The sequence below is a fragment of the Lathamus discolor genome, chromosome 19 (assembly GCF_037157495.1).
Source record: "Lathamus discolor isolate bLatDis1 chromosome 19, bLatDis1.hap1, whole genome shotgun sequence".
In the NCBI taxonomy this organism is placed as follows: domain Eukaryota; kingdom Metazoa; phylum Chordata; class Aves; order Psittaciformes; family Psittacidae; genus Lathamus; species Lathamus discolor.
In genome coordinates this window covers 5,087,644-5,102,903 of record NC_088902.1, presented here as the reverse complement: position 1 = coordinate 5,102,903, position 15,260 = coordinate 5,087,644, and the positions used below count along the sequence as shown (strand labels likewise).

The window sequence follows — 15,260 nt, the reverse complement described above, 5'->3', positions numbered from 1 at the left end:
CTTTAAAGTGCCTTTGAAGGTATTTTCCACTACAGACCCTGAAACCTGTTTTGCAGGAAGATGCCAGCACCATGTACCTGCTGATCGCTGCTTGGACTGTGCACAAGACACGGGTACAGAGAGTGGAGGCAGAGATGTTTGCGGCCAGGGCTGGGCAGGAGGATGGAGCAGACTGGTGTCCGTCAGCTCTGCCCTGTGCCTTGCTCTTGCTCCGGTGAAGAAATCCAGAACAAATCCTGGGGCTGTGTGTTTGTGAGATGTGTGAGAGCAGGAATGCTCACATCAGGCCTAGGGCATGGCCAGGATGTGCCCCATGCTCTGGGGCAAAGGCGCTCCAGCAGCACCAGCCGCAGATAGTGACTGGTGGCTCCCAGCCCCACCACTCCCTGGGCAGGTCTGGGTGGTGCGGGTAAAGCAGGAAGCTGGTGAATGGGATGTTTCCTGCTGGGTTCGATTAAGGCCATTTAGCTACAGAGGTGCCTCTCCCCTGACAAGTTTTTCTCCAGCCTGAAATGTATAAAATGAAGAATGACTTTGCGACCTTTTTCATTGCAAGTAGCAAACCTTGTGATGGCCGTGGAGCTGGAGGCGTCCTGGGCGCAGGCAGGGATTGGGAACTCCTGTGGTCCATGTGAGGAGGCCAGCGAGGTGGCAGGGATGCTGCAGAGGTTGGGCTCTGCTTGCTGCAGGGCATCATGTTTCCCCTTCCTCCCTTCCCTGGAACATGGGAACCCCACGTTGAGGTTTGCTCACTGATGTGGGTGACTCCTGGCTGGAGCTCAGCCCAGGTAGGGGGTCCCATGCTCTGTCCCGCAAGCCCAGCCTCTCTTCAAGGCTGTTCAGTGTTCCCCAGGGCTGGGGTGCAGCGAGGCTCTGGTACAACTGCTCTCCATGGTCCCTGCCAGGGCTTCAGGCAGGAGCTCTTTGCTGTATCACGATCACTCTTTCCCATAGGATGCGACTCAAAAGGGTCCTCGTGGTGTGGAAATGGAGCCGTGCTGCTCTCCCTGCTGTGTGGGGCCCTGGTTTACCTCTGCTCAGTCCTGCTCAGGCTCCTGAATAATGGAAGGGCTGTAAGCAGATCCAGCCCAGCTCTCCAGTTTCCCCAAGGGAATCATGGAAGCTTGGTCCCACTCCAGCCCCCCCTGCCCCTCTCCTTGCTGGGGATCCAGTGTAGGACAGGGCTGTGGGGAAGGTGGCTGGAACCTACCATGGTTCCCTTGTCTCTGTCCCACCTGGTGCTCACTCTGGCCCCAGATGGGGGGACCCAAGACCCCATCGTGGTGGGCACCAGGGGCTGTGTCTTGGCTGCGGATTCCTTTCCCACTATGGGCAGGCTTGTGGAGAGCCTCATGTGCCTGGAGAGGGGCAAATCCTGCCCTGAGATGGCCCATGAGGACCCCAGGGGGATTCTGCTGCACCTCGTGTCAGTGGGGTGTGCTCCCCAAAGGGCAGGGTCTGCAGTGGGGCTGCCTGCTGCGCCCATAGGTCCCATGGGGACCCGAGGGCTGTGTTGGGCATCGTGGCCCCAACCCTCCCCTTCCTTCCTGCATGGGTGGGAAGCGCTGAGCCCTGGTTCCTGCAGCTGCTGCCGGTCCTTTCCACATCCCCCATGAGCCCAGAGCCCCACATCCCATCCTTGCCATGTGCAGTCACTGCTGGGTCGGATCCCAGCTCCCTTGGTTGTCCTGGTGTCACTCAGCCCTTGTCTGGGTGCAGATACAGGCCTTGGTGTCCCCATTTAGCTCCCGGGACCCCGCGGGCACAGAGCCACCAGCATCCCATGATGGGAATTTAAGGATGTAAACATCAAGCACTGTGAGAACAGGGAAAGCCATTGGGTCCGGGAGCCTGCAGATGCCTTTTCGTCTCCTTCCCAAGGCCATTACCTGCTTCCTGCTGTACCTTATCTCTCCGCAGCCACCTTTGTCCTTGCAGGTTTGTCTGACCCGGGCAGTTCCGTCTGAGCCCACAGCGAGCAGCCGGGGCTGGAGGGTGTCCCGGGGGACTGGTAGGAGACAAAGCCTGAGAAGAGACACTGGGGCCCTTCCGAAGGTAGGAGAGCTCCTGGCCAGGAACGGGCTCCACACTTTGTGTGGATAAACAGGGAGGCTGGGATGGAGGCAAGGGAAGGGTTTTGTTCTCTGGGTGCTGTGGGTGAGTTGTGTTGGAGGGAGCTGAGGAGCTGTTGGGTAACTCATGGGTGCCCCAGGGCCGTGTTCCTACTGGGGGTCCAGAGGAGAGAAGTGATTGAGAGAAATGAGGCTTGGAGGGTGGAGGAGCAGGGGACAAACTGGGCCGTGGGAAGGGCTCACATCGGCTGGTGGAGCTGGAAGGGGCTTTGTGCTCAGCCGGGGCTGCGATGCCCAATGCTCCAGCAAGGAGCTGGGATGTGCAGGTCCCCATGGGCCCCCCGGGGGGATGCTGGCAGCTCTGGGGGCTGCAGTTCTCAGCTTCTGCCACCTCAGCACAAGAGCCGGAAAAGAGACGGGGGCAGAAAGACCCCACAGCTCCTTGGTCACCGGGCTCCGGGCGCGTTCCTACCCCGGTGCTGCCCAAGGGGCAGGTTTCCACCGGGCCCTGGGGCGTTTGGATGCTGGCAGCGGGTGCCTGGGTACAGCCGGTGCCGTCGCAGGGGGGAGGCCGAGGCTGCCCCATCCCTCCCGCAGCGGGGCCGGGACCCTTCGCCCGATCGCCCCCGGGTCCCCCCCATCCCTGCGCGGGGCAGCGGCCGCACCGGACGCTCCTCCTCTGCGGGAGGCCGGCGAGGGCCCGGGGTGGGGCTTTGCCGAGCGAGGAGCCGGAGCGTGGCCGCGCACCCCGTGAGTCTGCGCTGCCCCGGGGCGGGGGGAGCCCGGAGGGGCGCTGGGGGGGGGCTGCACGGGGACGGGTGCGGGGCTGGGGGTCCCCACGCTGTCAGCTCCGGGGGCCGGCTCGCACCCGAGTATCCGAGCAGAGCCTGCGCTGTGCTGCGGGGCTGGAGGGGACCTGGGCTGACCCAAAGCGTTGGAGCCCTGCGCTGCTGAGATGGGGCTTTTCCCCTCCTTCCTGCCTGTGGAGCCGTGGGTGAGCAACACGATGTGGGGCCCATCAGGCTCCAGCCAGCTGTGGTGTCTGGTGCTGGGTTACATCCTGGCCCCTGGTGCAGGCGCTCTGGTTGTGATGCACAGCCTTCTCCCCTGCCTCAGTTTCCCCCCGCATGGAAAAGGTGCTTTGGCAGCGGGACACTGAGCCCTGGTTGTTCCCCTCCTCCCCATGCAAGAGCCCCGCTCTGCCCAGTGCCGGAGGAAGCAGCTGGAGCCGCCTGCACACAGGGAGCATCCGGCCCTTTCTCAGGCCTCGTGGGACCGAGGTTGTGTATTTACTCCTTCCCCTTCCCCTCGCTGCTGGACTGAATCACAGCCGCTGCGTCACACAGCACCGGCAGGCCGGGAGCCTCCCAGTGAGCAGGAGGACTTTGACTGGGGGGCTCTCGGCAGCTCTTGTCCACCAGCACAGTGTCCCCGCAGGGGATGGCTTTTGGGAACAGCCCCACTGGGGTGTGGATCTGTGGGGAAGGTGCATGAGGCACATGTGCAGGAGCAAGGGCATGGATGCTCCGTGGAGGCAGCAGGAGCCCAAGGGACGCTGCAGCCCAGGGATGGGGCCGTGGCCCCTGGTTGTGCCCAACCGACTGCGCTGCTTTGCTTCTCCATGGGACTGTAGCAATAGGACAAGAGGTGATGGCTTCAACCTGCCCGAGGGGAGACTGAGCTGAGCTCTTAGGCAGAAGCTGTTCCCTGTGAGGGTGCTGAGGCGCTGGCACAGGGTGCCCAGAGAAGCTGTGGCTGCCCCATCCCTGGCAGTGCTCAAGGCCAGGTTGGACACAGGGGCTTGGAGCAAGCTGCTCCAGGGGAAGGGGTCCCTGTCCGTGGCAGGGGTTGGAGCTGGAGGAGCTTTAAGGTCCCTTCCAACCCAAACCAGGCTGGGATTGCATGATGTGAGGAGCAGCCCCGGGTGAAGCCCTTCTGGTTCAGGAGAGCTTTCCCCATGGTTTACGGCGTGGCTTGGAAGGACTTTTCCTCCACGTTTGCACTCAAAACTGCTTTGACCTGAGAGGCTGATGTGCTGTGAGCGCCCGGCTGGGGCTGCCCTGCTCGCTCCGTCTCCAGTTCCTCCTCTTGAGCTCATATTTATAATGGAAAAACCCCAGGCGCACACAGGAGCCAAGCCCCTGCTGCAGGGTAAAACCCCTCAAGGGCCGTGCGACCTCCTTGGGGGCCGCTCCCCCGCGGTGAGGATGGGTTCCTTGTCCAGCCAGGACAAGGGGCTCTGGCAGGAGGGGCTGCGGGAGCTGCTTTGTCCTTGCGATGCAGGAAGAGCCTTTCCAAGGGCTCGGTGCCAGGTCCCGAGGTCTCGGTGACGGCTCCCGAGGGCCGCCCTGACCCCAAACCGCTCCCCGCTGTGTGCGAGGCCCGCGTTCCGCCTGCCTCCAGCTCCGGGCGCTGTGTGGGTGCTGCGGGGTGCGTTTTGTACCTGGCTGCGTTGGGGTGTCCTGCCCCTGCCCGCTCCACGGGGATGGTGCCGGCTGGTACCAACTGTGCCCCATGGCTGCCGCTGGGTGCTCCGGGTGGAGGGGTCACCCCTGGGGTGCACCCAAGAGCTCTCCCCCTGCCCCACGTGCCTGATGTGCCCTTTCCTCACGCAGGTCTCGGTGTGCCCGGTGCTATGCGATGCTCCCTGAAGCGCTCCCTCTCCGCTGTGCTCGCAGCCTCCTTCCTCCTCCTCCTCTTCCTCTACGGGGGCAGCCGGCAGGAACAGGATCCCCCAGAGGTGAGTCCCACACCAGTGATGTCCCATGGGCGCATCCTCCATCCCCGCCTGCCCCACATGGACCCCAACCTCTGCTCCCTGCTTTGCACCCATCACCCCCACCCCAGCTCTGCCTTCTCCCTGGGGTTGCCCAGGGCAGGACAGGGGCTCCCCTGTTGTCACTGCCCCGTGCTCACGGGTGTCCGTGGTGCTCTGGGCTCTGACTTGGTTGCCTGCGGGTCCAACTCAGGTGGAGCTCGGGGCCTTGCCCCCAGACGCGGTCCTGCAGCTGCTGCAGCCGGAAGGAGCCCAGCGCATCCTCAGGGACACGGGCGGCCTCTCTGCACTCCACAACATCTCCTACCACCTCCTGGCTGGCTCCCTGTCACCCCACAAAAGTGAGTGTCCTCGGGACCCCCAGCATGGACCTGCCCCATCGCTGCTGCCGCCGGGCAGGGAGGGCCCTGCTCCAGCCTCTTTGAGGGGGGGGAACGACACCTGCCCATACCTGGTGACCTCCTCCCCAGCCAACCTTTGCTGCTCTCTTTGTGGAGACGGAGGGGTAGAGGGAGGTCCGTGTGCCCCAGGCATGGCCCCTGCTTCTGCACATTGGGGTGGCTGCAGGCGTTTGGGTTTCCCAGCTCTCCGCTGGGGCGGTGGCTGAGCTCCCCTCTCCGTGGGCTGAGCTCCAGTCAGGAAGGCGGAGATGGTGGGGCTGACCCACCGGGACAAGCACGCAGTGTGGGAGATGTGGATCGAGCTCTTTGCTGCATCCTCGCACTTCCCACGCAAACGCCTTGGGGCAGCCCCACCTGAGCCTGGGCTGAAACCAGAGGCCCAGGATGGGCCAGGTGCTGCACAGAGGAGCTGCAGGGAAGCTGTGGGGAGGGCAGGGGTGATCTTGTCCTGGTGAGGCCGTATCTCCACGAGGTTTGGAGTCGGGTAGGGATGTGCAGCCGTTCCACGAAGCCACCCCTCCCCATACAGTGCCTCTGCTCTGCTCCTCCCCACCTTTGCCTTCTGTAAAGGCATTTTCCCCCAAATATTTCTTCTCCAGAGGAGCCCTGGTTCCTCATCCTGTGCCCTCCCTGCCATTTGGGCACCTCCCAGGATGCTGGAGGCTTCAGCTTCAGAAGGGACCTACCAGCCTTGACATGGGGCCATTAGTAGCATGGGCATTGTGGGTTGGCCATTGAGAGGACTTTTTGGAGCCCTCTCCCCATGGCACATCCCAGGTCCCCCCCAGCCTGCCAAAACCCTTCCTTTGCCTTGCAGAATTCCTGGCGGTGGGATTGGCATCGGTGCAGCGGCCGCGTGGCTACTACCTCCTGGCCACGCTCCAGTCCCTCTTCAAGCAGTCGACAGAGGAGGAGCTGCAGGAGATGGTGGTGGTGGTGCACTTGGCCGACGCAGACCCCACGTGGAACGTGCGTGTGGCCACCAACATCGCCACCAAGTTTGCTCAGCACATCCTCCTGGGCCGGCTCCTGCTCATCCACGCTCCCCACGAGTTCTACCCCACCCTGGAAGGCCTCAAGAGGAACTTCAATGACCCGGAGGAGCGGGTGAGGTTCAGGTCCAAGCAGAACGTGGACTACGCTTTCCTGCTCGCCTTCGCCGCCAACCTCTCCTCCTACTACCTGATGATCGAGGATGATGTGTGGTGCGCCAAGTCCTTCTTGACGGCCATCCGCAAGGCACTGGCTTCCCAGGAGGGCTCCAACTGGGCCACGCTGGAGTTCTCCAAGCTGGGCTATATCGGGAAGCTCTACCGCTCCAGTGACCTTCCTCGCCTGGCTCGCTTCCTCCTCCTTTTCTACCAGGAGATGCCCTGCGACTGGCTGCTGGTGCACTTCCGCCTCCTGCTCACCCAGAAGGATGTCATCCGCTTCAAGCCCTCCCTCTTCCAACATATGGGCCTCTACTCCTCCTTCCAGGGCACCGTCAACCGGCTGGAGGACGACGAGTTCCAGGCTGATGCCATGGACCTCCCGGACAACCCTCCAGCGGCCTTGTTCACCACCATGTCTGTCTTTGAGAACTACGAGCCGCTCAAGGCCTACAGCACCGCGGAGGGGTACTTCTGGGGGAAGGACCCAGCAGCCGGCAGCACCTTCTCCATCGTGTTCCAGCAGCCGGCCCGTGTCACCCGTGTCCGGGTGCGCACAGGCTCTGCCGAGCGCCGGGGGGACATCCTGCACGCCGGGGTGCTGGAGCTGGGCCGGCGGCGCCGTGACGATGGCCGGGACTGCTCTGCCTACACCATGGTGGGCACCTTCGAGAAGGGGAGCTGTGAGCGACGGGGGCTGGAGAGGGGCGTCCCAGGGCCCGTGGAGTGTGTCAGGATCCGGGTGACCCGGGACCAGAGCGAGTGGCTCATCATTCAGAGCATCGAGATCTGGACCGCGGCGGGCACCTGACCACGGAGGAGGCAGGTTACCAACGTTGGTGCAGTTTGTACTCAGAGGTTCCTTGGTTTCCCCACTCCCTTTTTTTGGATGAGGAATTAAATTATTGGCTCCTGCTGGCGCCCGTGTCCGGAGGGATGTGGGATGAGAGTGGAGCAGGGCCCCCAGCCTGTGCCTGGGTGCAGGGTGAGGGGAGCAGAAGCTCCATGAGGAAGGATGGGGTAGGGGACAAAGGCAATCATCTGATGAACAAGCCACAGTTAATGAGGCAGTGGCACCTCTGGCAGCCTCTCCACACCATCCCTCCCAACCTGGGTTTTCTACCCCACCACCTCCTGATTTCTAACCTGCGGGTTTTCCTCTCTTATCCCATTTTCCAGCTGTTCCCGGGGGGGGCGTCGAGGGAACTGCTCAGCAAACCCCCCACCCTCCAGCACCTGGGGCCTAGGGCAAGAACCCAGCCACTGGTGGTCACCCATGTCCCGGTGGTGGTCAGGGGGCACTGGCCACCAGATGGACCCACTGCACCAGCAAAACAGCTCCCATCCAGCACCCCCCCCCCCTTGTTCAGACCCTTCCAATAGATATTTCCCCTCTTGGAGGAGGGAAACCAGGGACCACTCTGTGTCCACAAGGGATTCACACCGAGAAGGAAGAACAGGGAAAATGGTCTTTCTTAAGGGAGAGGAAAGTCCAACAATTGAGCCCATGGAACACGGATGTGTAAAGCAAAATGTGACCCCGGTATGATGTGAAGCTGCAGCAGCCACTCAGTGCTGGAGCCCCAGACCTGCTGGGATGGGACCTTTCCCTGACAAACCAGCCAGCCAGGTGGTAGGGTTTTGTCTGCATTTAATACAGAGATGCTACATGATGATCTCCAGCACCTTCCTGACGTTGTCAATGTTCTCAGTGGGACCAATATACACGCGGCAGAATCACTTCAGTTTCCTCCACACAACCCAAGTCCAGTCAGAGCTCTTGGGAGTGCCTGGAGTAGCACAAGTGTCCCCTTCCCAGGGCCCCAAGCCCCAGAGGAGTGTTTACAGTGCTCCTGCAGAGACTTCGCTCAGGACACAAGTGCTCCTGACCATGCTGTGAGAGCATCACGGGTTACCAGTGTGGGTGCAGTGGAAAGCTTTCTCCCCAGTATGTTTTTATCCACTGCTAAAGCAGGAAAAAATAACACATAAATCAACCTTTCACCTGTTGGTCTCTTGTGAAGGTACTCACCAGTGCTGTGATCATCTCCTACGCAGAAACAAGCTGCAATCTCAGTTGTCCTGGTGTAAATCTGGACAGACTCCACTGAAGAGAGTGGAAATGCCCCGTTTACACCAGGGTAAGCAGCTGACCCAGGCAGGGAATCCCCTCCTCTTCCTTCCAGTATGACACCCTCATCTCAGCACCACAATGCCCAGTTAACATTGGTGCAAACTGGAAGAGGAGGAGGAGGCTTCTTTGTCCTGGAGAAGCGCCACATAACTTATCCCACATAAAAGTTATCCCACTATCCTTATCCCAGGAAGACTCAGCTGGCTTCCAACACTGTACGGAGACCCCTGTCTCCAGCACAGGGGTGGGATGATGGAGACTGGAGCTGCAGCATCTGCTCGAGTCAGCCCGTGTATCCGACCATGTACATGCAGCCACGACCTCAGCCAGGCAAGGGGTCAGGAGCCTCTAGGCTGAGGGGTGAAGGGCAAGGGGACAAAACCATTTTGGTCTGTTGCTCTCCATGGAAATGGTAAATCAGAGAGGGTTAAAGCTTTCAAACACCACAGGGTCCTGGAGGATGACCTGCTGGCCGTCTCAAACAGCAGAGCTGCCCTGGCTCTTGGGAAGTGGTGCTCAGCAAAGATCTAGCTCAGCATCTTGTGGCGGTCGAAAACTGTCTTCCTCTGCTCCTGCACTTGGCGCTTCCAGCGCTGCTGGGCCCCCTCCACCCTCTCCAGCACCGTGTTGGCTCTGGCCCCAGATGGGGTGAGGGCTGCAGCCAAGGAGCGAGCATCCTGCAAGGGAAAGGAACAATGAAGGAGACCAAGGCATGGGCAGCCCCAGCACGGGAGGTTGCTGGAGTGGGGCCAGAGAAGGGCAATGGAGCTGGTGAAGGGCCTGGAGCACAAGAGAAATGCACCAGCAGCACAGCCTCACCTCATTCTCCTCCTCATTGTGCAGGGGCTGGGTATAAGCATCTGGCTTCCGGATCAGAGGGTCCACCAGCACAAGGAAAGCCATGTACAGCAGCAGTGCTCCCACCACAGACAGGTAAATGATGATGATCACCTGGAGTCAAGGACAGCAGAGAGGAAAAGAATCAGTATGTAGGTGAGAAGCAGCACAGAGGCCAGGAATCTCCTTTCACAGCTGCCTCGGATGCTGGGGCTCCTCTCTCATTCTGATTTTGCTCACTAGAAAGTCCCCTGCACTTGCAGGAAGTGCTGATGAGACACAAGTGCCACAACGTGCTGCTCCTCCCCGCACTGTGCCAGTTCAGGGCATGCGCTGCACGCGAAAGGAGCCCAACAGGACGCGCCCCTGCTCAGAGGTGCTTGCCACTGTCACACATCCTCAGCAAGAAGCCTTTGCTCCCGTGCAGCCTGCTCCTCCCTGCCAGGAGCCCTCCTGGCTCGCACACGGTGCCCCTGGCACTACCCCCATGGTTTTATTTCCCCTTCCTGGGCTCTTCTCCAGGCACCCACCAGTCTGGCTGTGCCTGAGCTGGCGTGGCATGGCAGGGAGAAGGAGCCAGCCACAGGGAGCAGAGCCATGATTACCTTGATGGTGGTGGTGCTGCGCTCCTCGTACTTGCACTCGCACAGAAGGCAGTAGGCCTCCACATCATTCCCTGGCACTGGCATTGGCTCCACAACATGCAGGCAGTTGCTGCAACACAGAGAACCCAAAATCAGCAACAGGCCAAGCTGAAAGCAATGCTCTGTGGAAGCACACTGGGGTGACTTTCCCTGTGTCCCAGCTTTCCCATCAGGCTGATAACACAGATCCGGGTTTGAGTTCGCTTCACAGCTCAGCTAATTCCTGGCACAGACTGTCCAAGCGCCTTCTGCAGGGATCTGGTCCTGGTGAAAGGAACACGAGGGTACACCCTATATCTGCTGGGAGCTGTGGCTTAAGGAATCACAGCCCCAGATTCCACAGTCTCTGTTCAAAAAGTGCTGCTTGCCTGGGCTGAACATCCCCTGCCAACAAAACCAGCTTCCACTGCAAATGCACAGGCAGGGAATCACTTCCCCAGCACCAGCTGGAGACTCGGGAGCATTGATTTTCACGGCCTGAACCCACACCAACTCACCAGTCCTTCTGTGACACATTCTTGTTGTAAATGTGCCCGCTGATGTTCCGGTACGGGGGGCAGATGCACTTGCAGCGGATGTCCTCTGAGCTCTGCACAACAAGAGCAGGTGGGGTCAGTGAGAGAAGGTGCAGGGACAGTTCTGTGCCTGCAGCACCCGGTGGGTGGGAGAAGGCAAAACAGTCTCCAAGGGGACCTCACGCCACGTCCCTTCTCCCTGCACTGCTGCCTTCACCTCAGGAACTCCGCAGTTAACATGCCTGCCCAGGCACCAAGTACTTCTCATACACATTATAAAGTGCAAGCTCCAAAGCCCAGCAGAAGGCAGAGCAGAGGCCACTGCCATGAAGAACACACCTCAGCACTCCCTGTCTTTGTGAAACCCTGTTGCTTCTCCACTGCTTTTGTTCCTATTGCACTGCCCGCACGGTTCAGTGTGTGTCTGAAGCAGGTCACTCACCTTGCTGCCTAGTGCCGGAGGAGGAAGTATGCAGCAGAGCAGCACCAGCAGCAGCACGGAGCTCGCACACCTGGGGCTGCACTGGGCAAACATCATGGAAGCCTGAGGAAACAGAAACTCGCATCCAGGACAGAGGATCTCAACTGAATGCAGCCATAAAGAATTAACTGGAGCTTTCTTTTTAGGGCCCCCTTTGCCCAGGATGTAGAAATATATCCCTGAATCGAGGCACTGATGCCAGTGAGAAAACTCCCGGAAATACTTTACACAGATGCCAAGAAACACTCCCATTGAAAAAGCTTCCACCTTCTAGAGCCACACATCCCAGCTACAGCAGTCCTGCAGGAAGTGTTGCTGACCCCCTTACACAGTGACTTTTGCAAGTCCCCAGCACCCTATTGTGGTATTTTGCATACGCAAAATGCACAGGTAAGGCTGTTCCAGAGACGTGTGTTTGTCCGAATCCAAAGGAATATGAGCCCGTTTCCTTTGCCACAATAGCAGACTTAGTCTCCACAAGGCTGCAGCCCCATGCATGAGGGCAGCACAAAAGGCAGCTGTCCCCAAGGTGGCATCATTCCTGGTGCGCTGACAAGCCACCTTAGCACAGCTTTCCTCAGGGAAGGACACCCTCATTAAACACCTTCATTAATCAGCTCTGTAGGGCATGGGTAATCCCACAGCTCACTCCAGGCTATTTTCTACTGGCTCACATAATTCCATGAGTGTTTCCATCACTGGAATATTCCACCACTGTTTCCTATACTCCCGTCAACACTAAAAATGATTATTATGGATTGCAAACACCAAGTTCCCTTTCTTCTTTAAACAAAAGACCAGCCGCTTGTAACAAGCTGATCTGCCAAACCCCATCAAAATGCATTCCAGTCTTATCAGCTTACTGCAGGGTTTCTTAACCCTCTGCACCCCAGTCAGAACCATAGGATCATAGAATAGTCAGTGTTGGAAAGGACCTCAAGATCATCCAGTTCCAACCACCCTGCCATGGGCAGGGACACCTCACACTAAACCATCTCACCCAAGGCTCTGTCCAACCTGGCCTTCAACACTGCCAGGGATGGAGCACTCACAACCTCCCTGGGCAACCCATTCCAGTGCCTCAGCACCCTCACAGTAAAGAACTTCCTCCTTAGATCCAATCTAAACTTCCCCTGTTTCAGTTTGAACCCATCACCCCTTGTCCTGTCACTGCAGTCCCTGATGAAGAGTCCCTCCCCAGCATCCCTATAGGCCCCCTTCAGACACTGGAAGCTGCTCTGAGGTCTCCACGCAGCCTTCTCTTCTCCAGGCTGAACAGCCCCAACTTCCTCAGCCTGTCTTCATACGGGAGGTGCTCCAGCCCCTGATCATCCTCGTGGCCTCCTCTGGACTTGTTCCAGCAGTTCCATGTCCTTTTTATGCTGAGGACACCAGAACTGCACAAAATGCTCACAAGAGCAGAGCAGAGGGGCAGGATCACCTCCTTCGCCCTGCTGGTCACGCTCCTTTGGATGCGGCCCAGGATCCGGTTGGCTTTCTGGGCTGCGAGCTGCGGCTGCAGCCGGCTCATGTTCATTTTCTCATCGACCAGCACCCCCAAGTCCTTCTCCGCAGGGCCGCTCTGAATCTCTTCTCTGCCCAACCTGTAGCTATGCCTGGGATTGCTCCGACCCAGGTGTAGGACCTTGCCCACCAGGGTTTGAGCTCTCCATCAGGAATGCTGTGACATAGCTGGGCTGCACCGTGCACACTCCTCTTTGTAAGTGGGTTTGGATTACTACTTATTTGAGTTGGTAACTCAACAATGAGGTGTGTATTTGGTTTTAGCCTGCTCAGGTGAATTCAGGTCACCCAAACAACTCAGGGATATAATTCTTAATAAAAGCAGGGGGAAATGTGATCTATTGCACCATGCTGATAAACATGTTGGATGACTCCAAATCCACCCATCCTGACCTGTAAAACATCAACAGCCATACAAAGGGCTGTTTACGCATAGTTCTTTCAATGACTGACAATGTATGTTCAAAGGGGTGCTTGCACAAATGCCTTAAAACTCTTGTTTTCCAGACAATCAGTCAAACGCCCAGCAGCCATCTGACTAAAAGCATCTGTACCTGGACCAAAACCCAACAGCACCACGAATGATAGCGGGGGGAGAGGGACCTATGTGTGGTGATGGCCTTGGAGGGATCAAGGGGCACGGTACTCCCAGGTACGAGCTCCCCCCCGAGGTGGCCCATAGCACATCTGCATCTTTTCGCTGGGACCATCCCGATAAATTCCTCACCTTTAACACAGAATCCCAGCCTGGTTTGGGTTGGAAGGGACCTTAAAGCTCCTCCAGCTCCAACCCCTGCCATGGGCAGGGACCCCTTCCACTGGAGCAGCTTGCTCCAAGCCCCTGTGTCCAACCTGGCCTTGAGCACTGCCAGGGATGGGGCAGCCACAGCTTCTCTGGGCACCCTGTGCCAGCACCTCAGCACAGAATCATAGAATAGTTTGGGTTGGAAAGGACCTCAAGATCATCCAGTTCTAACCCCCCGCATGGGCAGGGACACCTCACACTAAACCATGGCACCCAAGGCTTCATCCAACCTGGCCTTGAACACTGCCAGGGATGGAGCACTCACAACCTCCCTGGGCAACCCATTCCAGTGCCTCAGCACCCTAACAGGAAAGAATTTCCTCCTTAGATCCAATCTAAACTGCCCCTGTTTCAGTTTTAACCCGTTACCCCTTGTCCTGTCACTGCAGTCCCTGACAAAGAGTCCCTCCCCAGCACCCTTGTAGCCCCCTTCAGACACTGGAAGCTGCTCTGAGGTCTCCACGCAGCTTCTCTCCTCCAGGCTGAGCAGCCCCAACTTTTTATGCTTTTTATGAGCACCCTCCCAGGGAAGAGCTTCTGCCCAAGAGCTCCTCCCAGTCTCCCCTCGGGCAGGTTCAAGCCATTCCCCCTGGCCTGTCCCCGCCTCACCTGGAGCCCTCCCAGGGCTCTGTCTATGATGCTCCCGTGCGCTGCCCACCCCCGCCCCGCGGCGGGCTCTGCGCTCTCCCCAGCCCCACCACCCAAACCCACCCGCTCGGACCTTCCCCCGGCGGCGACCCCTCCACGCCCGCCCAAGGGCCGCGGATGCTCCGCGCTGCGGAGGCTTCCACATCCCAGCTCCTCCCCGCTCCAGGGGCCGGGCCTCCCGGGGTGCCCCCCGCTTACCCCAGGCCGCTGCCACCGAGCGAGCGACCACCGTGTTCCACCACAGCCCGGCCCGGGGGGGGCAGCGCATCAGGGAAGGGAAATAAGGAAGGGGAAAGGGAAGCAGGGACAGGACGGGGTGCACGGGGCCGGGCCGGGCCGCGCTCCCCCCCGCCCGCCCGGCGCAGCCGCCCCGGCCCTACCTGTCCCCCGACGCCAGCGCGACGCTCGCCACAGCCGGCCCCGAGTCCCTTTAAGCCCCGCCCCCGCCGCGGCTCTTTGCGCGCTCATTGGTTACGGAGAGTGACGAACCCTGACAGGCAGTGTCGGCAGCCAATCGGAAGGCAGGTGTCCCGAGGGGCAGGTCCGCACGCCCGGCCGCCCCTCGGAGCTGGGGGGAGCGGGGCGGTGTGGGGCGGTGTGGGGCGGTGTGGGGCGGACGGGGGCCAGGATGGGTACTGGAGGTGTTGCTGTGTCCGTCAAAGGGCATTGGCATCATCTGTGCCCTTGGTGATGCTTTTTGGCTGGTGTACGGTTAAAAATGCGACTCATGATCTTCTAGGATCAAAGGCCAGGGATCTGCCATCAGTCTCTTGAATTAAACCCCATTGCTGCTCCACGGTTGTGCTGAGGGGAACGTTGCGTCTTCCCAAGGCCACGGGGTCTTGCATTTGGAACAGGGATTGGGACTGGATGAGCTTTAAGGTCCCTTCCAACTCAAACATTCCCTGATTCCATGAGATGTATTCAGCCAGAAGTACGTGTAAGTCCGAATGGAGTCAATGGGCTGAGATGGTTTGTTTCAGGGTTGAATGCAGAGCCTCTGGAGACCTCCTGCCTTTAAAGCGTCCCACACTGCTCCATGCACCCGGGTATGGCAATCACTGGTGCCTTCTCTCACCCCATTGCTGTACCCTGTGAAATCCTTCCCCTGCCATGGCTGCATTCCCCCTGCGCTCAGCTGGATTCCGTTATGGGACCATGGCTTACGTTAGCTGGACCGATCCAAGGAAGTTCCCCATGAGAACAATCCTGGGTATGAGATACACAAGGGACTTCTAATTCCTTCCTCCTACTGCAGTGCTGCCGAGCGGA

The 15,260-nt window shown here is 59.4% G+C and overlaps 2 protein-coding genes across 11 annotated transcripts; one reads left to right on the top strand and one right to left on the bottom strand.

The window, feature by feature from the left end:
* The first annotated feature begins 1,793 nt into the window (after positions 1–1,793).
* Positions 1,794–7,319, top strand: LOC136023605 (alpha-1,6-mannosyl-glycoprotein 4-beta-N-acetylglucosaminyltransferase-like). 8 transcript variants are annotated; one of them, XM_065698211.1, is made up of 4 exons: positions 1,794–1,938; positions 4,688–4,812; positions 5,042–5,189; positions 6,067–7,319. In XM_065698211.1, the coding sequence occupies exons 2-4, from the start codon at positions 4,708–4,710 to the stop codon at positions 7,209–7,211; spliced, it is 1,398 nt and encodes a 465-aa protein (XP_065554283.1). In that variant the 5' UTR covers positions 1,794–1,938; positions 4,688–4,707; the 3' UTR covers positions 7,212–7,319. The 8 variants fall into 8 exon arrangements, with proteins under 8 accessions (XP_065554283.1, XP_065554280.1, XP_065554277.1 ...); XM_065698205.1 differs by lacking the exon at positions 1,794–1,938 and adding an exon at positions 1,945–2,055; XM_065698203.1 differs by lacking the exon at positions 1,794–1,938 and adding an exon at positions 2,746–2,822.
* Positions 7,320–8,034: 715 nt separating this feature from the next.
* On the bottom strand, positions 8,035–14,431 carry TMEM9 (transmembrane protein 9). Of its 3 annotated transcripts, none has more exons than XM_065698214.1 (6): positions 14,369–14,431; positions 10,973–11,074; positions 10,513–10,604; positions 9,977–10,085; positions 9,354–9,485; positions 8,035–9,211 (listed from the first exon to the last, which is right to left on the bottom strand). In XM_065698214.1, the coding sequence occupies exons 2-6, from the start codon at positions 11,066–11,068 to the stop codon at positions 9,062–9,064; spliced, it is 579 nt and encodes a 192-aa protein (XP_065554286.1). In that variant the 5' UTR covers positions 11,069–11,074; positions 14,369–14,431; the 3' UTR covers positions 8,035–9,061. The 3 variants fall into 3 exon arrangements, with proteins under 3 accessions (XP_065554286.1, XP_065554285.1, XP_065554284.1); XM_065698213.1 differs by lacking the exon at positions 14,369–14,431 and adding an exon at positions 14,187–14,237; XM_065698212.1 differs by lacking the exon at positions 14,369–14,431 and having other exon boundaries at positions 10,973–12,093.
* Positions 14,432–15,260: the final 829 nt, after the last annotated feature.

Excerpts from the sequence above, each read along its gene's own strand:
- LOC136023605 (XM_065698204.1), top strand. The coding sequence starts at position 3,256 with ATGCAAGAGCCCCGCTCTGCCCAGTGCCGGAGGAAGCAGCTGGAGCCG. Across the intron at positions 4,813-5,041 it reads AGGAACAGGATCCCCCAGAG|GTGGAGCTCGGGGCCTTGCC; the intron begins GTGAGTCCCACA and ends GGTCCAACTCAG. Across the intron at positions 5,190-6,066 it reads CTCCCTGTCACCCCACAAAA|AATTCCTGGCGGTGGGATTG; the intron begins GTGAGTGTCCTC and ends TTTGCCTTGCAG.
- TMEM9 (XM_065698212.1), bottom strand. The coding sequence starts at position 11,263 with ATGGGAGTGTTTCTTGGCATCTGTGTAAAGTATTTCCGGGAGTTTTCT. Across the intron at positions 10,086-10,512 it reads AATGTGTCACAGAAGGACTG|CAACTGCCTGCATGTTGTGG; the intron begins GTGAGTTGGTGT and ends TCTGTGTTGCAG. Across the intron at positions 9,486-9,976 it reads GCAGCACCACCACCATCAAG|GTGATCATCATCATTTACCT; the intron begins GTAATCATGGCT and ends CCTTGACTCCAG.